This window comes from Ambystoma mexicanum, chromosome 3p (assembly GCF_040938575.1).
Source record: "Ambystoma mexicanum isolate Mex_15411 chromosome 3p, UKY_AmexF1_1, whole genome shotgun sequence".
Taxonomy (NCBI): Eukaryota; Metazoa; Chordata; class Amphibia; order Caudata; family Ambystomatidae; genus Ambystoma; species Ambystoma mexicanum.
In genome coordinates this window covers 590,873,121-590,899,199 of record NC_090925.1, presented here as the reverse complement: position 1 = coordinate 590,899,199, position 26,079 = coordinate 590,873,121, and the positions used below count along the sequence as shown (strand labels likewise).

At 43.3% G+C, this 26,079-nt stretch overlaps 1 protein-coding gene across 1 annotated transcript in view; it reads right to left on the bottom strand.

Moving 5' to 3' along the window:
• LOC138579930 (adenosine deaminase-like) overlaps window positions 1-26,079 on the bottom strand; it is a 325,526-nt gene that overhangs the window by 7,788 nt on the left and 291,659 nt on the right. The window contains exon 10 of the mRNA XM_069650151.1: window positions 13,004-13,071. Within this exon, the coding sequence (XP_069506252.1) occupies window positions 13,004-13,071 (68 nt within the window). The remainder of the gene's footprint in view (window positions 1-13,003; window positions 13,072-26,079) is intronic.

The following is a 26,079-nucleotide window of genomic DNA, read 5'->3' as shown; positions in this document are numbered from 1 at the left end:
CGCCGGTGCTACCGGTAGGTTGCTGCCGTCCTCATAAAACGCCAAATCCGATGTCTGATATCCCGGTGCCAACTGGATATTACAAGTCCCGGCGGCCCGGGATATCAGGTGATGGATTCGAGTAGTCTCCATTCCCATGGAGTTCCATTGGGCTCCATGGGAATGGGCTCACGGAAGCACTGGCACTGTTTTTAACTGTGCCAGTACTTCTGTGAAAACTCTGCCGTCCGGGGCCGTTGCACCCAGCAGGTCAGACCTGCCGGGCTTAACACCCCCCGGCCACAGAGTCAGAGTGTGGCGGTCCGGAAAGGGTGCAGGTACGTTGCTACCAGCACCCATATTTCTGGAATGCTACACTCATAATGAGGTCCTTTGTCATTTCTGAGTGCCTCCTTTTCCTGCACATACTTGCATGTTTCTTTAACACATTAAGTCATGTCATTAGTTTTACAGACAATTAAGGGGGTAAACAAGTTGGGTGGTATCCCGGAGGTAAATCTGCCGGAATGCCGCCCAACGCAAATAGCATCACTGCAACTCAGCCCGGCACTACTAGCGCTGGATCCTGAGTATATCCCCATTTTATTCAGAGTCCATAGGATTCTATGGGGCCTTTTCGCCGTGGTAAATGCGCCAAAAATTGACAGAAAGTCGGCAGAATTACCTCCAGCTCAATGCAGGGGGTGAATCTCCTAACTTTCCGCCCAAACTTGGGATTGAGCGTAGTGGTAATACGGCGGTAATAGTGTTACCACTGCATTTCTGCCGCTCTGCCCAACCCATGATGACCCCTAAGTATTTTACTATCAGCACCTTCTCTGTTTGTATTGTGTGTTGAAAGCTGCAGTTATTATAGGGCAGGGTTGTTGCATTACTAATTCTTGGATGCCTCAAGGGTTTTGGACAAATACAGTGCTTGATCTATCTCGTTGATAAAGGACTGCAATGAGCAAGAGGGGATTGCCTGGTTACTTACGAGTAGTCTTCATATTCCTGATTTTTCCTTTTCCTCTTCACGATTCTGGATTCAAACCTCCCACCTATCCAGGTGGCATGTGCCTTCAAATATTAGGAGTGTGTTATAGGGGAGAGAAAAGGGCCCAGATGGACCTGGAAAGGTTTGTTGTAGAGGAACGAGGTCAACCAGTCGATAGCCAGACCTGTGATGCTAAGGATGTACTAGACTCGATTTATCAGGGTGTCATGAATGACCGTGTCAAAGGTGGAGGATAGCTCCAGGAGGATAAGAACGGAAGGAGAGTTAGAGTCAAGATTAGAGAGAAAATTGCCACGGGTGTTCAGTAGAGCAGTTTCGTGCCTCTGGCAGTTCTGAAGCCAGGCTGGTGGTCTTGGAGACAGCCGGCAGAATCTGAGAGTTGGATCAGTTGGGAGATGGAAAGCTTCTCAAGGATTTTGCCCAGTAAAGAGGTAATAGAGACAGACCAATGGTTAGCAGAGCAGGAGGGATTAGAAGAGGGATTTTTAAGGAGGGGGTCCACAAGGGAGTGCTTGAGGCGTTGAGTGAAGGAGCTGGTGGCAAAGGGGTGCTTACAGAAATCAGCCATGAAAGGCTGAAGGGAGGCAATGTTGTCCTTGAAAGTTCTGGAGGAGCAGGGGAGCGCCTGTTTGAAGGAAACCTTTAAAGAGAGGACTAGTCTAGAGACGTCATCCAATGCTATGGGAGGAACGGAGAAGGAAAGAAGGGAAGCGAAGAAGGGGGTCAAGGGAGGCAAGATCACTGGGGAGGGAGGAGGGAGGGCGGTAGAGAGAATACATATTGTCCTGGGTTTTGGAAAGGAAGTAGGCGGTCAGAGAGGTACAGAGAGTCTGGGATGGAAGGGGAGATGTGGAGACTGCAGAAGGATTGGTGAGTTCACTGCAGATTTTCAACAGTTCACTCGAGTTGTTAGTTGCCCTGCAGATGCGGGCAGGGATGTGAGACCTCTTCTTAGAGCGAATGGACAGTCTGCATTGCCTTTGGAGCAGGCAGCAAGCCAGTTTGTCAGAGGATGGGACTGAAGCCTGCCATTTCCACTCAGCCACTCTGCACTTGCATTTCAGAGAGGGTAGGACAGAATCATACTGTGAAAACAATATGAAAATATCGAGGCTGAGTACCCCAAAAGGAAATACACCCAACACGGGTTACAAAGGAACATATAAAGATCTTTCATTTATACTCTACAGTTACAAAGGACAAAGTAACAGATAGCTATCGGCCCTCAGTACAACACAGTGAACTCCAGCGTGGTTCGGTGTGTTCAGCGAGTTGGGCTGTACATTAGAATAGTCCCACTTTTATACCATTTGCGAACATGATGTCCAACCCTACTGCGGGTTAATATTCCTCTAATACATTACTGATCTAGGGTTCACGCCGAGTTCACACATCTATATGCATAGGGCTTTGCCTTTAATAAATTTGCCAACAAGTCTACACGGTAACAGTGTATTTTAGGATTTCTCATAGAGTCTTCTCAAACATTAATACAATGTAGTTAAACAAGTGTTCTCAGTTCAATATTTGTATACATTATTCTTAACATATGCTTGCGGATTAGTTTCATTGGCACGAGTAATCCTTTACACACAGGTCAGCGAAGGACAAGGTCTCAGTTCACGACCCCAACAAGTAGCCTGCAGGCAAGTTACATATTAGTTGTATGCAGAGGTCAAGATGGCCATGTTACATTCGCAATGACACTGTCCACCATTTTAGCTCACAGGGTGACTTTGCAGTGAGAACCTAAAATGTCGGATTGACCTAAAATGGTGGCTTATATTGATTCTAAGGTCAGGACCTTGCAACACGGATTTCTTCGCAAGTGGTTTACAAGCAGCTTGGCGTAGGCCAATATACATATATTCATTGCAATAGGAGGCACGATATAATTTCCCGTTTGACAATACCAGGTGTTACGCTTGGAGGCAAGCTTCATTCGGATCCTCATGACAGGGGCAAGGATATCCAGGGTGTTGGTGATAGAAAGGTGAAGATTAGCAAGGGACACCATGGCAGGAGTGGGATGGGAAATGAAGGTGGAAGCAAAGGCAAAGCCAAAAGTACTTATCCTAACTAGAGGTGGGGGAGCCAGACCAAGCCGGATCTTGGTTATAGCCAAATGCATGGTTCTGACTTGCCTATAGAGCTTTTGTGAAACAAGAGCTCAAGTGGAGCTGAACCAAGCATCAGCTCACCCTCCTTTACTTTCATAGAGTAAATTAAAGTGACAATGCCACCCTATGACAGTTAAAGGACCTGCATTCAATCATCTACCTGCAGAGTACTTTGTTTATCTCTTGTCAGGAATTGCACGTTGACCCAAAACTGAAGATGCAATGGTGAGTATATGTGGTCTGAAACCTGCAAAATTGCAAGCTGTCCAACCAGAGGTTCTGGCTTTCACAATTGATCCATCTATGAATCCAGGGCAAATCACTCTACTTAAACGGGTCCTATTTCCATGAGCTGCTACAAATGGGATCACTTAGTGATGCAGTTAAATGTGCACTACACTTGTACTTCCTCTGCAAAACTACAGTGTTTGCTCTAAAGTTGATACAAATATGGATCATTTATAATGTGCACATCACAGGCTGACGTGTCCCTCAACCTGCGTTTGGTGGGTAAGAGGGTTTGGCTGGTGTATTTTCCTTTACTGTATAAGAAACCTGCTAGAACATTTTCTTTTCCTCTCATGTAGGGCTTTGAGTAGTGAGCATGGGACTCCACATACTTCCAAATTCGTGAATAAGGCAGTGAGAGGTCACACTGGTCTTGGGCATGAGGGATGCGTGCCTACGTATGAGGCCTTACACACAGTCCTTTAGTTTTGTCCTCAATCTCCCATCAAAATGTGGGTGATACCTGTTGCTCCCACTTGTGCCTGCTGAAAGACTGCTCTCCTATGGTTAAAGTCTGCTGGGAGTTGGGCACTACAACCAGCTCAAAGTCTGTGTGAAACAATGACTAAATGTAGATGAAATTTTCTCATTGCTGTGTGTCTTAGTCTTGAAAGTACAGTTGCAAAACACAGGGGATTGTTTAGACCAGCATTACTTTGCATTCTGGTACGTGTAGACGTCCATTCAGGATAGATGGTGAAAATGAAGCTATGCTCTTTTTGCATAACATATGCTTGTCAGGTTGGTTTGCAATGTGATTTGTGTACTTTAAGGTAATCTTTATGACTCAGAGCATTATTTTAACTCCTTAAAACTGTACATTAACACATGTCTATCAGCTAGAGAAGATGTGTGGTCAAGTGTGTAAAGTGCAGAATGGAATGACATTACATCTTAAAGAAAGTGTGCGATCATTTACAAATCATGTAATTTCTCTGTGCAATATCTTCCAAAATTGGAATGCCAGGTATATGTTTCATGTTATGGGGGCAGGGAGGCAGGGCATCAGGTATGGGTTTGCACTGTGGGGAGTAGGCAAGAGGATAACCGGTATATTTTTTTGTGTGGTGGGGTTGGAGGAGAAGATATAGGGTTTGCGTTTGACGGTGAGGAGACAAATGTTGGTCGGCTCTGCTCTCATTTGTCTTTTACAGCCAAACCATATCCCTGGATTGGCGCTGGCTCGGCTCTACTCAGGAATTCTTTGGCTCTCCAAGCCCTTAACCAAAATGCAAAAGGAGGTTCACTATTTATGAACATGCAACAGTGGCTATACTTCCTACTGCTTAGCTGTAGAGCAGGGGTTTTCATTACGACTCCCATCAGCCCAAGCCTGAATAATTAATGGTGAGGGATCATGGGAATCATATTCCAGAAAACCTGGCAAGTAAAAGTTGCAAAGCCTTCCCTAGAGGACGAGCGGGATGGAGGCTACACGTCATCGAAAAACACTACACCAGCTTAATTGAGTTTCAGAGGGCTGCTTAGGAGAAATAGTGATTCTATGGTAAAAGCATACAAGGAACTTCAGTTAAAAAGCACATGGAGTGGAACAAGACAGAATTATTAAGAAATACAATTCAATAACTGAAAACTAAAACATACCCTGACTGGCCTTATATAAAACGAACTATTCTTGAAACAAAATAAGCATTCCAAAGTATGTATAGTAAAATAATAAGAACATGTGAAGCGAGATGCAATTAAAAAAATCATTGTCAAAGCCAATGTGTTTTGAATGTCATGTAGAGAGAGCCTCGATATCCCCCATAACAAACTGCATCAAGTGACTAATGGACATCAATAAAGTTGACATCATTAAAGTCACAACAATCCTTAAATGTCCACATATATTAAAGAGAAACATGCAGAGCAAAGCAACGCAGCCCTACCAAGACGGGGGCGCCGGGGACTCTTGCCATTAAACAGCGGAGACAACCAATAGCAACTAAGGCAGACACAGAATGTTCACCTTGGGTAAATCTCAAAGCAAGAAAGATGCAAAAGGAAGGAAGATGGCACATCTCCAAGGCAGAGGTGTAAGCCTACACATTTGCCATCTAGCACTGCCCATAGAAGAGGGTTCTGTCTACTCTGGGTGTCACTAAAATCACACAGATGAGCCAAAACTCGAAAGATGATGGTAAGTGCAGTGAGGTTTTGTCTTGCTGGTGTGTTCCACATTTGTATAATAAAAATAACATAGCAGTCCCACTTCTGTTAGAGTCGTGGCTCCAATGCGCCATAGCCTGTTGTGGTATGGAGGATTCCAGCCAAAGAAGAAATAATTGGGCCCTAGGGTTCTAATTCCAGCCAAATACACTGAATTAAGTCACGTAGGGAAAGATGTCTCTGCTGATGAAATCTTTGTTCTGACACAGCCTGCGGAGCTCATCAATTCCAGGATGAGTGGGACGCATGTTGGGGATACAGAGACGTTTTTATGGGAGGGCAAAAGAGGCACTTGCCACGGGCCCCCAACTTTGAGGGGGCCCCACAAGGCTGCCTGGTCTAAATAAGTAAGATTCCATTTGTCACCAGACTTAAACAGCATGTCAGGACATTTGATGGCGTGGTGCTGAGGCTCTAAACCTATTGCCTGTTGGTTGTTCTGCCTTGATCAATTCTACATGTAATGCTGCTTGTGTTCACTACGGTATACCTAGTCAGAGTGCTCGCTACTGCACAACTCTTTTAGCATTCCTTCTTTCCTCTGGGAATTATGTCGATCATGTGCCATAGCCAAAGGTCTAATGCATATTGATAGTGCAGAATTTAGCTCAGTGTGTTAAGCACTCATTGCAGAGGCATGTGTTTATATACAAGATTAGAATAGCACATTCCAGCAGGACTGGCTGAGCCTATCCTATGACTGAAGTTTATAAACGTGCCCGCATATGAATTTGGTTTTGCAGCACAAAAGGTGCTATTATCAGCAGTGTACCTGCGCCAGATAGGTGTTGCTATACAAACTAACATGTCATCGTATGATGAAGGTCAAGAAATGGGCTTGTTCAGATGGGGTGTTGTAAAACATAGCCAATCGCCTCCAATGATGAGCATAAACTGTGAGGTGAATAAGTATCCAAATTCAACACTGTGGAACCAAAAGCGTATATACTTATATCCTGGATTTGCCAGCAGACGGTACAATGATCCTGGTCAAATCATCTAATCACTATGCTGTCTTCTGTGAGGTTTGCCTTCTCGCATGCTGCTTGCATCGATTAGCCCATTACTTGGTATTTCTTCTTATAGGGGATATTTGAGTGGAAGGTGTGGTAGACAGAACAGAGCGGACCAGATGTTGTAGGCCTCGGGCAAGCATAGTTTAAGGTCTGCTCATTTTACACAAAAACGGTTTGCTTTTTTGTAAAGGTCAAAGGTTAGTCTGCACGTTAATAAATGACAAATTCACAAGCCAGTTTTTGGAAGTATTTAAAGCTTTACAATACAAAAGACAAACCCAGATTAAATCTGTTAAATCACATCGATTAGTATGCTGGTACTTACTTGATGATGGAGAGAATGAAACTAGAATCATTCCCATTTTGCATAACGCCCTTCTATAACATTTCGTTTTAAAACATTATCATGTTTCGTAATGTGATTTGTGCAGTCCAAGCCAGTTGTATAAAATGAGATTATTTTAGCTCATAGTAAGAACTGGAAAAGAAAGTTCCTAAATGCAGAAATTGCAGAGTTGGCACAAATCCCAGCTTCACCCCTTAACCAATGTGTGATCCTGGGCATCTCATTTAATCTTGTATTGCCTAACCTCTGAAAATTGCCAGTCCCTAAACCTTTCAATATTCTCTTCCCTTCAGAGTGATATCCTTCTCAGGGTATGATCTTCAAAAAAGCCTCACTCATGGTTTCACTGGCTATAGTGTTGCTTCCACTATAATAGTGAGCTTGATATATTTCACACCACAGGCATCTGCTCCTTTGATCTCTAATGGCAGCACTATTTGTAAACCATGTCCAAATTCTAGTCTCAGTCTGTCTGAATACAGGCACCTTCCTGGTGGCTTCTAAGCTGCATCCACTATCCATGCTATGTGTAGCTTTCTCCTTCCTTCCAATTGGTCTCTTGTATCCTTGCTTGAGCATTTTTGCATTCTGTGAGGCAGCTAATATGAGTCTCTTGTCTATTTTGCGTTACATGTACCTTTTACAGACAGTCCTGCATTAATACTACAGGGTGTACTACTTCCTGGATGCTATTGATAAAAAGTCTCTCGTATCTATACTAGAACAGAAGTAACCTTTTTGTAAACTGCTAATGTTGGCCTTCAAATGCTACTTGTTTATCATTCTGATTAGAGAAAGAATGAAGTGGGTAAGGCGACTTAAAGGGAGTAAACATGCTTCCTATCAACTTATAGGTTGTGATCACGATGAGGGGTGAAGGGAGGAAGGATGTGACCAGATATTCTTGATCACTTAATTCCTTTGGTTTGGTGGAGGGGATATTCTTGCCCAGGGCCCCAAAAGTGCTTAAGATGGACCTGCGGGGACAGCATGCTCCCATTCTCCCAAATTAGCTGCACGGCTCCTCGCCATTAGCATTAGGAAAGTCTGGTGTGAAAATGGGAAACTGGCTATGATACATCTTTGTAAGCGTAAACTATCACTAAAGCAGCACATGGGAGTAGGAATAAGATCACAGTATGCTAGGGATCTGTAAACATTGGTTCTTCAGATGTTTCCGACTACAACCCGCTTCAGCCCCATACAGCATAGTCAATATAGAGAGGTCATGGGAGTCATAGCCCAAAACATATGGAGAACTGCAGGTTGCATAGCCCTGCACTATACCAATCATTTCATTGGATTCCTCAGAGGATCCTCTCTTACAGCATGCAGCCATGTGGATGAATTCTCCTGGCAACCATTACCCCAAGCAAACTAGCAAAGTATGGAACCATGTCTGTGGATCATCTAGAGCTTAAAGAGCTACAGACACTAATACGGAAAGGTGACTCAACTGGTCCCTCTATTCCAGATCTCATGATTCCTTTGCACCACATGAGGAATCTAGAAGTTTTGCAGAGGATCCTTTGTGATGGAGTACTGCAGTTCTCCAGATGTGAAGCATTTTCAAGGCATTCAAAGAGCTAGTGCTCCACAGTGGATGTTGCCCGTGGGCGTTCCATTCATATACATTGTGGTGGAAGGCATAGGGCCTCATTACGACCCTGGCGCTAATGGGTTAACGGCGCCGTAAAAGGCTGCGGCGCCGTTAACCCATTAGCGCCTAATTACGAGGTCCCTTTGCGGGACCCGACCTTAATGGCTGGTCTAGACCAGCCGTTAAAGTAGGGACCCGCAAAGGGACCTTTGCGGTAATTATGGTACCGCAATTTGCGGTACCATACTTTTGCGGTACCATACTTAGCGCCTTCGCCATTCCCATTATGCCCTATGGGGCAAAAATGGGAATGGGGAAGGGCCATGGGGAAATGGGGAAATACCACCCCGCCAACCTTGGAATGGGACGGTATTTCCCCATTTCACCATGGCGGACACGTTACGATACCGGCACCAACCATGGTGCTAACAGCGCCATGGTTTAGCGCCAGTAAAGTAATGAGGGCCATAGTCTTTCCTGCAAAGATTCGTGTCTGGAGGTGCTGTATTCCGCACGATCACCTTTGACTCAGAGTTTTAATGTTCAGAGATAGCGAAAGAGGCCTTTCTTCAATATGGCTAAATTGAAGACATTGGACTGATGGGCATTTATGGCACAAACTAGCATCAAGGAGGCCCTGTTAGGGAGGGCTCTACCATTTGACGAGGGACACCTGGATAGGAGTAAAGTGTAACCCTGTTTCAAAACACAATGTTTTGCAATTTGGGAAAAGGGAAACCTTGACCAGTATGATTCAAGGTAAGTAAAGCGATAAATGATGATTTAACTTACCAACTTACCAAGGATGGAGTTGCTTCGGTTCTTGCTTCAAAGGGGAAGGAGGGCCTAAATGGCCAACTGAACTATTTTAAGGATATATATTCCTTGACAAACTCATGCCACCAGCTATTCCCTGCCCCATGTGGACTTTATCAAAGTAGCATTCCCAGTCTCCTCACTCTCTCCTCCCTTACCTGTTCCTTAATAGATTTGCCATCTTGTGGGTCACATCAGGAACATGTTTAGAGAGCAAATTAAAAGCCATTTCTGTGTAATCTTTATTTGCTATTTTCTGTACTCCTTGCAGCAGCTTCCTACTTCTCAAGCCATCATATCATTGGCAGAAGAACAGTACATGTTGCAATATTTCACTTATGTACATGACAAGTAGACTTTTCAGGTACTGTCGAAGCTTTTCTCCTTTCGTTATAGGAAACATATTCTTGCTAGGGCAGAATTCCTTCATGTTCATGATTGTGCGGTGCAGGCAGGTAGGAAAATTGATTTCAAAATTATATTTTTCTATTAAAGATACTTGACTACCTTCACGTTCCCAATGTGATTTCTTACGCAGTCGTGTGTCATTTCTAATTCTGTCATGTAAGCAATGTGTGTTAATGTCTTTCTGCAGGACAAGGACATTCCCACATGATTTTTGCTTTCGCTGGATACAAACTTTCCCCTACACACATCGATGAGACGAGGTCACGTGGAGCAAGAATTTCAATGCCAGAACTCATTGGAGCCAATTTTAATCCCTCCTCAAAATGTTGTGCTCTGTGGGCCATATCATAAGTAATGGGGTAATGGTGAAGTAAGCAGTATCTTTAAACATAGCTTGTTTTACCACTCAAAAATGGTGTATCTTAGAAAATGTTCCCCCTTTGGCCTGTAGCCATAAAGTGGGGACAGTCAGGCCTAATATGTTCAGTGAACATCTCTTACTCCAGAGTCTGAAGAAGCAAGTGGGCCAACATGCAACCAGTTTAGTTTAGAGATTCCGTGGCACCAAATCATGTAGTCATTTAAATGATAGTTGAATAGAATTACATGTCATTCTGAGCATTGCCAAGAGCCTTCATAGAGAACTGCACCCTTAAATACATTTATAATTTCTTTAAACTGACAGCTGGCCCATGTTGGAAGGTGACATTACTGGGACACAAAGACATACTGATAGATCACATGGGAAGTCTATAATTTAGTTAAGGAGTTACTGGAGGCCATATTTGAGCTTATGTCAGCATCTACAATCAAAACATTGTCAAACAGTTGCATCCCCTTTGCAGCCAGATGATTTCCGGAGGAAATTATGGCGTCCATGATGCAAACCATGACTCCTGAGACATCAAGGGATTTGTTCCAGAAGGGAGAGGGGTTGGCTTTTTGGTAGTTTCGCTCATACTGAGAAAGTTGATTTCTATTTTTCTTGTGTGATGATTGCCCCAACTGACCTTTATTGGTTTCTGAATGTATTGAAGACATCGATTACACTCATCTAATGGGTCACCACACACTGAGTCATTTGTGACACGAAGTTACACTTGTGGTGTTCGGTTGAGGCATGATACTAAGCAAGAATATTCTATAGGTGGGCAAACAGAGCGTAGCATGATTACTGGAAATGATCAGAGAAAACGGGTCGGTACAAAGCATTTGGTTTGGACGTTGGAAACAAGGGGATATTGAAGGCTTCTAAAGCGCACACATGGTTTACCCTTACACACTGCACTCATGCACTAAGATTGCATAAACATATTTCTTGTATGAAGTGCGAATCAAAATCAATATGGACCCTCAAAATTAATCATCTACCTGCGAGGGTACTCTTTGCACACGTGAACCCATGGACCCAAGGCTGGATACAATTTTTGTAACAATATTGAGGGTGTTTTCGTGATTTTAAAAGAAGGGATGCACTATGTTGGAAGCAAATGGGTCAATTAACTTTCAGAGTAAGGGTGAGATTTTTTAGGCGGAGCATCAGCCTTACAATTCCCTGAGCTTATTTATTTATTAATTTTGGGAATAATTAATTTGAGTGCTCTGGTTTTGCAATCTAATTGGCCAATCAGTTAGCATCGCCCCAGCCTGCTTGTTTGTCCTAAATAATTGATATTTGTACTTTAATGTATGCTTGTGCATCCCCAATGTATCCTTCCGTTTTCACTTTTAACTGTTTTCATATATTTGAATACCAGAGTAAATTTAGGAGTGTGGTAGGATTACATCTTGGAATAAAATAAATGGAGTGGGGCTAAAGAAGCCTCACGACAGTCATTGTTAGATTTAATCATTGCAAGAAGAGTACCAGGTATTGGGGACAAAATTATTAACAAGCACCTTTAAAAAGATGGCCATTTTACTGTTTTACATAGCAGTTCCAGTGCAGCATGGAGCGGTTCATTTTGTGCCATTCACACACTTTTAAAATGGCGTCCCAAGCCTCTTAGCCACTTGTATGAAATTCATAGCCTATTGATTGTCGAATCTTAGCTGCAGCCATATAAAGAGTTGCAGACCTTAATACCCAGACTAGTCTACTCTCAAAGGCGGAAGTAAGAATGAATATCATATCCAAAAATGACATTTCTCTCTGGATATTCCCCTGTCCAGCCATTGCTGGAGGACATTCTTCAGGGTGATGTTAGCAAACTCCCACGTTGAGTTCTCATCATATGTGCTAACATGTTTTTGCCTTGTAGAAATGTGAATATTCTCCAATGCTTTATTGATTAAATGTAACCTCTGCACTTCCAATATCCCCTTTTGACCTTCACTGATACTTTAACATAGTGAGGAGACTCAAAACACATAACGGGCTACCCTACGGTTTTATGGGAAAACACTTGCGTCCACAAAGTAGTAAAATGCTGTATGCACATGCAAAGTTACACAGTATAATTTGTATTTAACTTTTTTAACTCGTACATATTCTGGTTTGTTGGTGTGCCCCTCATATTATCTGAATATTCATTGTTTATTTTTAGCATTTTTCATCAAATAATTAAATGAATATCTATCCATTCCCAAATATCAAGAATCCATCTAATTGCGGCTCGATGTGTTTTTGTCTGTGGGATTGAACATGCATTTTTTTTTCTAAGAATATGCTCGGCTTCACCCTTCAAAGTATCGAATTCCATTATTTAGCACTCTTCCATATTATCTATGTCGGGCGGAACCTTTGTAGACAACATTGGCTGATGAATTTAGAGCCTGATGGTATCTTGAAGAGTTTCTCCTCATTTAATGAGGATACGATCTTCAAAAATGATGAAGGTAGCCAAGACCAGGATCTCATTTGCCAGCACTTTTCTGTGATGGTCATTCTTAAATTTGAATATAGTATTAATAATTATGAAATTCTAATTGTATCGTCTATGTAGTATATGAAACTGTTACGTAATTATTTATTATTTATTATTTATTATATTATTATAATGAATTGGTAAATATTAGTATTGTATATTGTCATTCAATTTTGAATTGCTTTCCTGAATTATATTTGGAATACATCCTTTAACTGCATCCATTCCCAAAGGTATGAAGTATACGCCTCATGGCGTCATTATCCATCTTAAATATTCTGCAAGTGCATCACATTTTCTTTGGCACCTGCGCTAGTTTATAAAGATACAGATTTTTCCACCAAGTAGTTTTAGACGCTGTTTTTACACTTACTGTATCATTGGATGCTTTCTTAAATCCCTGTCACATGCTCCAGTGATGTAACTGGACCAGGGGCAGAACTAGAGAACAGAGAAAATATATTTTAGGAAAAATTGGTCAATAACATACAATCAATGATTTATTGATGAAAAGAATACTGCAAGAGAAGTTTTAAACCATTTAAATAAGGAAATACCTGCGGATGAATCTAATTCTGAATAAAGACCTGAGAATTGCAAATGATTTCATATAGACAGGAGGACAGAGCAAAGCCCAGTCCACTTTTATTAAAAGGATACCTTCAGAAAAATATCCGGGTTTTCACACCTAACCTGTAACGATTCAAAAACAGATGCAATTTCTCCCTAACTCGGTTAATGATTTAGCTGTATTTCTTCATTTAGCAGTTTGCAGGTGTACCATGCAGGCAGTTCTCTGTCTAATAGATGGAACCAGAATTGAAGTGTTTCTCTTGAACGAGGTTCCACATTTTCTTAATGCTGTATCAACGTCTCTATGGCGGGTCGGGCACTACAATGTCTACAGAAAATGCTGGTATTTAGAGCTCCCAGGCCCGTGCCTTGTTAGAGAGGGAGTGAGGATAAATCGGTAATACATTTGGATGTATACTTTATTGAGTTTGGCAATAAAGGATATTTCAATTTCCCAACTTCAGAAGGTGCTTTGAGTAGGTGTTAATATTCCTGAGCTGAGTAATGCTGTTATTAGTGTCCTTATGATGAATAAAGTCTAAAGACGTGATTTACAAAAGAGCCTTTCAATTGGAAATTCCTATGGAACTAAGTTTTGTAAATCAGGCACTAAGAATATAAGAATCCCAACCAGATTCGAACCTTCAGAATGATCCTTGACCTTTGTTAATGAGAAAGTAGGAAAGTCACAAAAAAAAATATAGGGAAAATTAATACCTACCTGTGAGTGCACTCTCCTGCAGACAATATTTCTTTTTTGGCACATTCAATTTATTTATTGTAATTAGTCAAATGACTTTTTACAAAACTTGAATACATATGTACACATTTCACAAATTTCCAAACAAGTTCACATAGCCTAAAAGATCCTCATAACAAATTTAAAAATCTTAGAAATTGGAAATAGGAAAAGACTACAATACGATTAATAAAGATACCAGTTGATGCTACTCATATTATAATTATTAAAAGCTCCTATACCGTGTGCAAAGAGAAGCAAGTAAATGGGATACAAATAGGTAAAACATGAAGGAAGGCGAGGCGCACACTCCAGGTCCTGGTAGACCTGTTGCAAAAAATATATATTTCTGGGTTAAATCCCAAAATGAACAAATTGCTCAGTATTACCAGGGTTAGATCCCTTCAGCTGCAGTTCTGTTGTCTGTAGTTGTACTCCTTCAAGCGCTTTCTTATCTCAAATAATCATCAGGAAGGCTGAGTTTCATTAGCAGGTGTTACTGATTAGTCTCAAAGAATTCTGGTAGTTGTAGTGAGAAAGTTTTCCAGTACAGGTGACCAGCAACCGACACCCCTCCAATAGCACAAGTCCTTCCCAAGTTTGGGGGAGGGGAGAGAAGCATCTTTATGACTCTCCAAAGTGGGGCACAGTCACCCCGGTGCCGCTGCCTCTGGAGCCCGGAACTCCCATAACAGTAGGTAAAAAAAAGCACTCAAAGTCGCACACCCGGTGAATAGATGTTTTACAGTTTCTAGAAGGCCATAACATGTACAAATGCGACAGTTTCTTTTGTCTAAAGATAATTTCATTTGGGAGCCCAGTACTGACATTAATGGAAGTTGGTTTGTTCGTAGGCACAACATAAGACTACGAACTGGAGGATTAGGGCACTGGATAATGTACGGTTGTGGTCTTATAAACTCATGCACCACTCTAGACACATGGCTAAGACTTTTCAGTGTGGAAATATAATCATAATTTTTATTCCATTCTTCTATGTTGTATTTTGTTTTAAATTAAGCTTTTAACGCTTCATAGCCACCCCTTGTTTTCCAATTTGGCTACCAATTTATCATTTTAAAAGTTTTTGGGTGCATTCATTGGATGTTGATAGAATTAGTATCCTGGTCGAGCAAATATGCGACGTCTATTGGCTAACCTCTAGACTATATGAACCAGTATATCACAGAATGAACTTGTATAGCCAGGAGATTTGCCTCAGAGTCTCAATGCCACCATTGCTTGCCACATACCTCCAAAGCCCTGATGCAGTTCTTACCTATCAGCACCTCCGGTGCCTGCTGTCTCTGTCTTCCGTCACAGTCCTTTGGTTGCCGCCACCGCTTCCCACTCGATTTTTCTTTATTCATGGCTTCCTCTTCATCACATATCGGGCTCCCTAGGAGACGCTGGCGATGCTCTTGATGCCCAGCCTTCTTCACTGAATCCTGTGGCACACCCAACCAGCCCAAGGGTACTAAAAGCTATATATTCTTTACCCCTTTAGCTATTCTGATTTGCAATGTCCCTGCGCCCCATTATGATCCAGGATAGCCCTCGGTCAGAGGGCTATAAAGCTTAAGTAAAGCAAATCAGGTTCCGTGATGTTTATGGTAAAAACTCATAAAACATGGCTGCTGTCTAGCAAGGTTAATTCAAAAAATAAGTGCACACCTACATTGTTTTCCTCAAAACGTTTACTCTGAGGATAAGTAAAATCCTAAAACACAACAAAACCTACCTGATTGAGGCCAAATTTATGGATGATAAAATGTTCTGGTTAATAAAAATGACAAGCCCTCTGTTTACAATTCTCTAATCATGCAACAAACCCACAATCCCATCTATTTAAGACATTCAAATTAGCAGAAACATGGTTTCTAAAGTTCAATAAAAAAAAGGTCAGTATGTGCTATCGTTGGTAAAATGCTGTACTTTTGATAAAATCACAGTTTTCCTTTTAACTCTTAGACAAGACATACGTTCACTATGCCATTATTTGAAACCCTAGTTTTTATCTTCAATATTATCCTTTCTTTCTTAACTTTAGATTCATTTTAAATGCAAATGTCCATATATTACTAAAGCTACACCATTAAACAGTATTGACTGGTATGAAATACAAATTAATAGTTTTAAAAATGACTGCAATAGATGACTCGGGCTCCCAGTCCACCAATATGTGTGGCAGTTCCTAATTACCAGGCATAAATCCACCGCAGGCAAGCAAGTAGGCGTACAAACAGCAGTTTTTAAGGAAATGTGGATGTGCAGAGCACACACCAACTTCTCTTTAAAAGAAACTACAAACAAAGATGGCCAACCTGGACATAAAAACAGAGTCCCTTTGCTAAATTCATGACAGCAGCAGTGAGCGAGGGACGACGAGCGAAGAGATGTCCGGTAAAAAGGTGCTCTGGGGTGATGCCTGCGAGGGAGATGGGTGCCGGGGTGTGGGAATGAGGGAGATCATGTGGAGGGGTCAAGGAGCAGAAGGGCAAGTGCAGGCACCTGGTTCTGAGAAACAAAAAAGGCGGCCTGAGGGAGAGGAGCCAGTGTATTGCTTGAAATGCAGGCTTTACCAAATAGTAAAGTATGTGTTACCAGCAAGCTAGGCTGGTCCCTCCTTCTTGGGTTCTAACAAACGATAATGCCCAGTTTCACATACAAACACATGCATTTCAAAATAGACTGGACACAACACGTATTGCATCGTGGGATTAGTTTTTCATAAAGTTGTCTTCAGTAAACAATGATTGTGTTAGAAACGCTTGAAGAATCCAACCATTCTTGTGGTCTTTGGCTAGTAATAGAAATAAAAACGTGAGGTGACATTTACCGAAGGAATAATTAAATATTTCTTAATAGACATTTGAATGACAAAATGTGTCATGTTGACAGTTAAGTTCTGGGTTATGGGGGCAGGACGGGAGGCGGTGAGGGAAGTGACGGGACGTGGGGGCAGGTGAGGGGTTTAGTACATTCCAGAATCAAGAGGAATAAAGACGTGTTACAGAGCAGTGAGGCTTTGTCTCTTTAGTCAACACGCAGTGTGGTGCGCACTCCTACCGGGTGGTCCCTCAGGCCAGGAACGGTAATTTAACACTGGCGACGAGGCACGCATGAAGCGCGTGAGGTCCCAGCCGGCAAAGGCGCATGGCGACAGTGCGCAGGACAGCGGGCAGTGAAGTCGCCCGGGCCGCGGTGGTGAAAGCGGTGCCCCACCCTCATCTGGAAAGCAGCATGAGGTTGGAAAACCGACCGGGCAGCAGCAGTGTCACGCCATTGGAGGCAGTGAGTGGGGAAAGAGGAGGAGCAGGAAGGGAAGGTGCTTGGGCCTCACGGTGGCCTCCCCTCCACAGTATCTTCTCGCGGCAACCCTCAGACAGCAGAAAGGGATTTCCACGGTGCTCATTCCTCCTCAGGCGGCCGTGTGGAGGATTTGGGTACACACCAGTAATTTGAAAGGCCAGTGCATGAGAAAACACGAAGAGGAACACGTCATATCAAGAGGGGAGCCAGACAGCCAACCAGGACATACAGGCACAGGTCCAGAATCCTCAACAGTCTGCTACTCCTTACAGGCTTCCTGATTTATTGGCAGTTCAGCTAACAGGAGCTTTCGATGTGTCTGACACAAGTAATACAGGCCCAAGATCGGCCAAATGGATCAGGGACTTTGATTTATACATGGGGGCCATGGGGCCAGTGCATGAAGAGAGACAGAAATGTTTACTCAGTGGGGCCTGCAACGAGAGATATAATTGATGAGAGGCCAGACACCTCTTTTGACTCCATTCAGGACCTGAAAGGTGCACTGTCAGATTACTTCACCATGCATACTAATGTAGAGTATGAACGCCATCTCTTTCATAGTACGAAGCAGGCCAAGGGCGAAACCATTGACATATACTTCATGCGCCTGCATATCAAAATGAAGCACTGTGATTTCACCAACTATTCGAAATCGAGCCCCTGCCCTCCCAATTCATTGCGGGATGCGAATCTCAGACTTTCAGGTGAAAACTACTCCAGAAGGACCGGACTCTTGATGAGATCCTAACGCTAGCGAGAGCTGAACTGGCAGTTGACACACATGTTGAAAGGTTCAACACAAACGCACAGGCAGAATCCATTCACAGGCTGCAGAACGACAGGAGGCAGGAGGAACCCTTTTGATAGCAAAGGCCAGTGGTCAAAGTGGGCGGGAGCGGTTGGGAGCGGTGCTCCTATACTGCTTTTAATTAAGTTTTACTGTTCCTATACTTTTATTTTAAAAAGAAACCGTTCCAGAACGGTTTTGTTTTAAAATAAAAGTGTAGGAAGAAGTTGAAACTTGCACTTTTAGTGCACTGCACTGGACGTGCCCTTAAACAGCAGGTGCATGTGTTTTGGGGTTTGTATTGTGCATGGGATGGGGCGTGGCAATGAGGTTTGAGGGGAACGTTACAGGCGCGTAGGGAACATAGTTCCACTACTTCTTTTCGTACACTTCGACCACTGGCAAAGGCTGGACCTCAGTGGCTGAAAACAGAAAAAAACACAGAGAAGATGTAGAACAAGGACTAAGAGACCTTGTCCCTCCAAATAGCATTTCCAGCATCACACTTTCCTTCACTAAACTTATGTTAAAAACAAGCATTGGCAATTCCAACTGTTGTGCATACGTATTAGGCATTTGCCAGGCACTGCTATTAGATGTGCAGGTACCATTTTGCACCTGCTACAATCAATGATTAGTTATTCCCAAGCCTACACAAAAGCCCAAACTAATGGCATTTGCCAATGTGTGCTTAATGTTCCTCACAGAAGAGCACATACTGTACTTTTTTGTTTGCTTTTGTAAATGGAGGAAGAACTCTGACTTTTATTCCCATGATAGTTGTCCATGAGCCAGTATGCTGCTCAGGACTTGAGAAGATACCTAGGTCCAAAGTACAAGGTTTTGTGTGATCTGGCATTGCACATCTCGCATGCAAGGACATTAATGCAAATTATCAAAAATACATATTCCGGTGCACATTCTCATTAGCAAATTGTAACAAATACACTACGCTACTAAACTAAAATGTCCGTGCAAACTAGGTCATTGAGTGATTACTGTGCTACTTAATATTTTATTTTAAAATTGTATAGCGCTTGACCCACAGAAAACTGTGACATGCAGTGCTTTGCACTCTGTATAAAGCATGCATCAAATGATTTAATAACAAGAATAATCCAGGAATTTTAATACAGCATTTGCTTCATTATGCTATTCACGACTAGTCACTTATTTTAATGCCATGCAGTCATATCTTTTGCCTTGCTATATATGTATTCCTAATTATTTGCGCCCCCCCTTGTCGAATGGGAAATCATATCGTGCCTCCTATACTGTATGAATATATGTATATTGGCCTACGCCAAGCTGCTTACAAGCCACAAGCGAAGAAATCCGCGTTGCAAGGTCTTGACCTTAGATCAGTGTAAACCACCATTTTAGGTTTATCCGCCATTTGAGATTCTCTCTCTAAAGTCACCCTGTGTTTTAAGATGGTGGACAGAGTCATTCCGAATGTAACATGGCCGTCTTGACCTCTGTGTATAAGCTAATATGTAACCTGCCTGCAGGCCACTTGTTAGGGTCATGAACTGAGACCTTGTCCTTCGCTGACCTGTGTGTAGAGGATTACCTGCGCCAACAAAGCTAATCCGCGAACACATCTTAAACACAATGTATTCAAATACTGAAATGTGAACACTTGTTTGACTGCATTATAGAAAAATGTTTGTGAAGGCACTACAAGTAATCCAAAGACATACTGTTGCCACTGTGACTTGTTAGTGAATGTATTAATGGTAAACCCCAAATGCATAGATGTATGAACTCGGCATGAACCCTAGATCCGTGGTGTATTAACTTGTATGTAACTTGTAGGTGGGCTGAACATCATGTTTTTGATAGTATAAAAGGTGCGACTATTCTAATCTACAGTTCCACTCACTGAGCACACCGAATAGCGCTGGAGTTCATTGTGTTGTACTGAGGACCGATAGCTATCTGTTTGCTTTGTCCTTTGAAACTGTTCAGTATAGAATAAAGATCTTTGTATCTTTCTTTGTAACCCGCGTTTTGGTGTATTTCCTTTTGGGGTACTCAGCCTCGATATCTTCTTTTTGATTTCACAGATGGCGCCCGAATAGGGACCCTCAAGATTGATGCCAGCTCGTTGAAGGTTGACGCAAGCTATCGGACCGGGATCGGACGGTGTGACAAAAAAAAGGGGGGCCCTTTCTGAAAGAGAGGTGACAGCTCAACAGCGCTGCACGGCCCGATCCCTGGACGATGAGCTTGCGGTCCGAGTCGGCATCTTGATGAGGGTCCACTTATCGAGGCGGGTAGATTTGCCGAAATCACCAAACACAAGGTAAAATTAGTTAGAAAGGAATTTTGTAATCCGATCGGACCTCCTTAGGATTGATCAGGTGAGTCGTGACCCGATTCTTAAGTATCCTGATAATTTGTTTTGGCGCATTGTATCTGCAAATACAATTATTGACCAGGTAACACCAGTGTTCTGATATGCCTGGGAAATTGTCTGCTGCTTCAGGGCGTTATTCCGCGGTGACAGACAATCTTTGGAATTTAGCCGTCTGGCACCAAAGGAGGGATCGCCGGCTTGTAATATGTACTGTAAGCATGGCATTGGTAGTATAGTATCTAATGATATTTGGGATAGACAAACTAGACATGCTTGCGAACTTCAGTGGCCAATCAGTGGTAGTTTTGAAATCCCTCGTATTGAGTATTTAGAATCAATTTTATTAAAGAAAAAGGCTAGACCTGCAGCATTCGATGTTTTACAGAATTGGAAGAAAGAAGCTTTGTTACAGCTTAAGAGTAGGGAAAAACATGTGCGCCGTCATAAGACAAACGCCGAAAAAGCGTTGCTATATGATCAAGATAAACAGTCTGAGTCGGCTAGGAATATGGATAGGGCTTTCTCACTTGGCCTTCAGAAAATCTATCCTTCTAAAGACTTTCATGTTTCCGACAAATTTATTGATAAATTGCTAAATGAACGAAGGCCTGGTGCCACTGCGCCACCTCTGTATGTTCCTCTTCCTGTTGTTCTTCCTGCTGTTTCTGCTCCTCCTTCTGTTCCTCTTCCTCCAGTCGTTGTTCCTCCCTTTGTTGCTGTTCCTCCACCTGCTCCTCCACCTCTTCCTATTATCCCTCGATAGTACCTCTGTTGAACTTGCCTGCTCATCCTCTTCCAAGTGGTCCTGCACCGCTCGAAGTTGATCAGGGAGCGGGATCGAGGGTCGTCGCTCGCAATACTGTACCTCCAGAGAAGAAACGTGACTTGGTTGCGTGGGCTAAGCATTGCATAGAGAGGGATGATCGAGCTAATGTTTTTGCCACACTTTCTAATATGGATATTTTTCCGGAGAAAAATGTTTTTATCGAAGGATTAGGGATTCACTTATGTGTAATGTGGGACAGATTAAACAATATAGATCTCCCACAAGGGTTTAGGGATCTGAACACCTTAGCGCTTTCTAGAGACACTGTGGAGCAAGTACAAGAGCATGTTGAGAGGGTATTTGAGTATAGAAAGGAACTAGAAAGGTTACAGAATGAGGATGAAGATGAGGATAGTATGTATGTACAGAAGCAGTTCCTCCCTTGTCGTAAATCAATATCTGAGGAAACACGAATTTGCACGAAAGACGCCATTAGATGGATCTCAGACACGTTGATAACTCCAGTTGAAGTATATGACACCTATAGTCAATATACGCCAGAAATGCAGAGGAAAGTGATACAGGTAATGGTAGAGTACCTACAGGATGAGTGTGTAAAAAGAAAGATTTGTTGTCCCACAGAGTTATTGAGTATTTATAAGAGAGCTTTTTCACTTGACACTTCTTCAACTGCTTTAGCGCTCGATTTGGCTCTGTTGATTAGTAAGCATTCAGAGTTGCCTACTTCTCAGTTTCCTATGAGAGAGGTTCCTCCGACACTTGTCCCAAAGGTTGAGATCCCTGCCGATGATGTAGCAGGTACAGCTGCTGTGGAAATACCTGCACATTATGTGTCGCAGTTCGTTCACGTCCCGTTCTCAAGACAGGAAGTGAACACTATTAGACAATCTATTCACAGCATTAGGAAAAATCCAACAGAGTTCTATAAAGAAATGCAGTCTGTCTTGCAATCCTCAGTATTCACTTTAAGTGATATTGATCTGTTATTTCCTGTACTCCTGTTCCGTAGATTTGTGGAAACAGGTTAGGACTATAGATGACGTACCAGGGTTAGGAGATACATGGGCTAACATAATCCGACTTGATGGGGAAAGGCCAGCTGGCGAGAGACCGCCTCAGGTGATACTTACTTTACCTGACAGAATTGTTGCGAAATTATAAACCATAATTCCAGAGAAGAGAATTATTTGGGACAAGTTTACGGCCTGTGTCCAAGGGAAGTCTGAGGGTGCTACTGAGTTCTTTAATCGGTTCGAACAGGTATTCTCGGATTTCAGTGGACAAGACTTATGCACAGAGTCTGGGAAAAGATTATTTGTAGACAAATTTGTGTGTGGATTGTTGCCTGACATCCAGTTGCAAATTATGTCTTCTGAGAGTGCTTGGCAAGCGAAGTCACAGTCAGAAGTACTGCACATGGCTCAGTACTACGAGAACCGTGTCAATAACGAAAAGGAAAGAGTCGAAAAGAGAAAAGGTGAGTTGAAGACAAAAGTATTATTACAGCAAATTGTTAGAGGCCCTAGAGGGGGTAATTTGCAGTTTAGAGGTCAGTATGTTCCACAAGGAAATGTGCCATTGGGTCCTGTAAACATTAACCAGTGTGCCTATTGTTGGCAAGAGGGTCATTGGCGTGCACAATGCCCGATCCTTCGACAAAGGTCAAATAACGCATTTGGAAATATGGGTAGATGATCCAGAGGTCACCCAGGTGTAGGGGGCCCTGGTAGAGGTCAGTTTGCACAGGATGCGCAGCAACCTTTTTCACAGGATAATCGGACACCGAGTGCGGATACTAGAAACATTTTTGATCATCTCTCTGCCGCTTACCTCTCTGAAGAACTTCCTTTCGATGACATTCTGTTTCATTAGGATTGCCCGAAGCAGGGTTTGGAACCTACACCTATTCCCGTTAATCAGAAAGGTCCCTACGTTGAGATGATAGTGGGAAATAGGAAACATCTATTCTTGATAGATACAGGGGCACATAAGTGTTCCATTGATCATTCACAGGTTCCAAACATTCCACTGTCAGGGCAAACCAATGTTTCCGTAGTGTTAGAACTGATATAATATTGTTTCGTCCTCATTGTATATGTTGGCCTATGCCCAGTTGCTTTGCGAGGAAATTCGTATTGCAAGGTCGTTACCTTAAAGGATAGTTCCGGGACTTTTTTTTTATTGTCCCTACGGTTCGGCCATGTGTTTTTAAGCATAACTCGGTAGATCGTAGAAAACTTTCCTATGGACCTTACCCGACTTTTCGTCCATTAACGCACTCGAAATCAGCCGCCATTTTCTGATAATCCTATCATTTCCCCCCATCGCCCTGGCTCACCTGCTTTTGCGGCACTAAATCAAATCCCCCGCCCCTGAGCCTGACATCAGCAGACGCGTACCGCCCATTTCCCAACGCCAAAGCACGTTTCGTGTCAACAATCGCTGCGCCTCAGCTAATGAAGTGTCGCCATGGAAATGGCAGGACGCCTCTTTCCTCAATAAGTATAAACACACCGTTTCACAACACACAGCAGCAGATTTTCGATTCCATTACTCTTTGTGTGTTACTTTGAGTATTCTGTGACTCGTTTCTGTGCTCTGGTCAGCTACCTTCGCCGCTTCTAGGCCTTGTGAACACCTGTACCATCTCTGTAAATTATTTTACTTTCTTTACCACACAATGGCTACAATAATGCCGTATATGTACGAGCCCGAGTACACCGAGGAAGAACTACTGGAAAGGCAAGCACGCGAAAACGATGGGGATTCGGACGGCAGTTGGGAGGACCAGTCAACGGATGAAGAGCCTGGACCATGTCGCATGGACGGCGTCTCCACCTGGTGCACGTGCAATCGGTGCGAGCTAATGCCAACTGAGGAGGAGAACTGCTGCTGCCGTGAAAATTCCGGGTGCTTGGCCTACATTTCGGAAGGTGAGCCAAGTCCGCAATGCATCACCGAGCTGCCAGAGTTCAGGGAAGCCTGCCTCTCACGGACCGTGTTGAGGATGATGATGGTGCTTATGCACGAACTTCGCGGCACTGTTCGTCCGCGTAATCCGAGTAACGAGTAAGTATACTCTGGTTTTGATGTCAGTGATGCCACTACTATGTCATGGTCGTCTCCCACATATAAAATTACATCTACATATCATTCGAATGCATGTAAATTGGTTCCATATTGTGCATTTTCTAGATAGAATTTTTTTCAAAGCAGAATGACATTTTTTACCTGAATCGACAGTGATAAGAAAGTTTTGTCATTTTAATACAGTTTGCATCTTTCATTTTCACAGGTGGTACAGGCTGGTGGCCTATCGTTGCTTCACTTGGTGGCTTCACGGGAGGCTCGGACACCGCGTTCGGAGAGTAATACCTGCCTTTGCGGTACTTGCCATTAGACAACATTTCCCCAGCGACAGTGGACAATACCGCAGATTTTCCCTGGATGTGCTGCAACCGGAACTTTACAATGTGTAATGTTTATTATTTATGTTCAATTGAAATTAAAATCTAAAATAAAACCCAACATATATTTTAACAATGGTTGTTTTGATTTTTTAAATGAATCTAGTGTGTCTCCATTGAATAGTCTTCCTGTGCCTTGTCTTGTCACACCACATGTCTCCGGCCAGCATCCTCCCTCACGCTGGCCGCCCACCTTCAATCCACATAACCGTTGAACCCATATGCAGCAGACATACATATGTTATTTTGCGGGTTGGCATCAAGCCTCCCGGCCTTGCCTCCTCCCCCAAAAATACTTACCACACCACTTTGTTCAAGCGTTGGCAATAAAAGGAAGGCCGTTGGATTTTATTGATACAAAACATGGTTATAGGTAAATAATCAATATGGTTGATCATAATAAATCATCCTTTTGGGCACCGGGTACAGAGATGACCCCCTCTGGCCCGTGCCGCCTTGCCACCACAGGCCAGCCTGCTGCTGACTAACTGCCTAGGCATCCAGGGTCTCCAGGGTGAACTGCACCCATATATTCTCCTGGGAGGCTGAGGTATTTATAAACTCACCCCCCTGCCTTCCATGTACTAGATCCTTCAGCCTGCCTCTTACATGCAGTGAGATGGCCTCTCCTTGGTGAGGCCCTGCGGCAAACGAGTCTTGTCTGCACGACCAGCGCCCTAATCCACACCCCCCCGCCCTATCAAAGGCAGTTCGCACCGGGGTACTTGCGCTGCCAAGTGGAGCTGTCAGGGAGCGATAAAGGCCAAGAGGTGCCAAAGACCATGTACACTTCAAAGTGGTCTATAGAGCATGGGTTGTTGTTCCCATGTCTACCTCCAGACCCCGTGTCTCCTGCCAAGCATCCCCCCTCACGCTGGACGGCTCCCTGCAATCCACATAAGTGTGTCTCCATTCACGAGTCTTCCTGTGTCTTGTCTGCACGACCACCGCCCCAATCCACCCCCCGCCCTATCAAAGGCAGTTCGCACCGGGGTACTTGTGCTGGCAAGTGGAGCTGTCAGGGAGCGATAAAGGCCAAGAGGTGCCAAAGACCATGTACACTTCAAAGTGGCCTATAGAGCATGGGTTGTTGTTCCCATGTCTACCTCCAGACCCCGTGTCTCCTGCCAAGCATCCCCCCTCACGCTGGACGGCCCCCTGCAAACCACATAATGCCACGACATATACACGTCATTCATTCACAAACACACCCCTGTTTCGAATTCTTTATAACCCACTTCATATTTCTAATGAGCACTTCTTTGCGCTTTGCTAGTCAACCCGTGAAGGTGCTGGTTATCTGCTCTTCGTCTCTGTGAACTTCCGTGAACACTTCGAGGAAACTCCTCAGTTTGCAACCTGTGAACTGCTCCCTGTTCTACGACAAGAAACTACTCTGATCCCTGCATCTAACTGTTT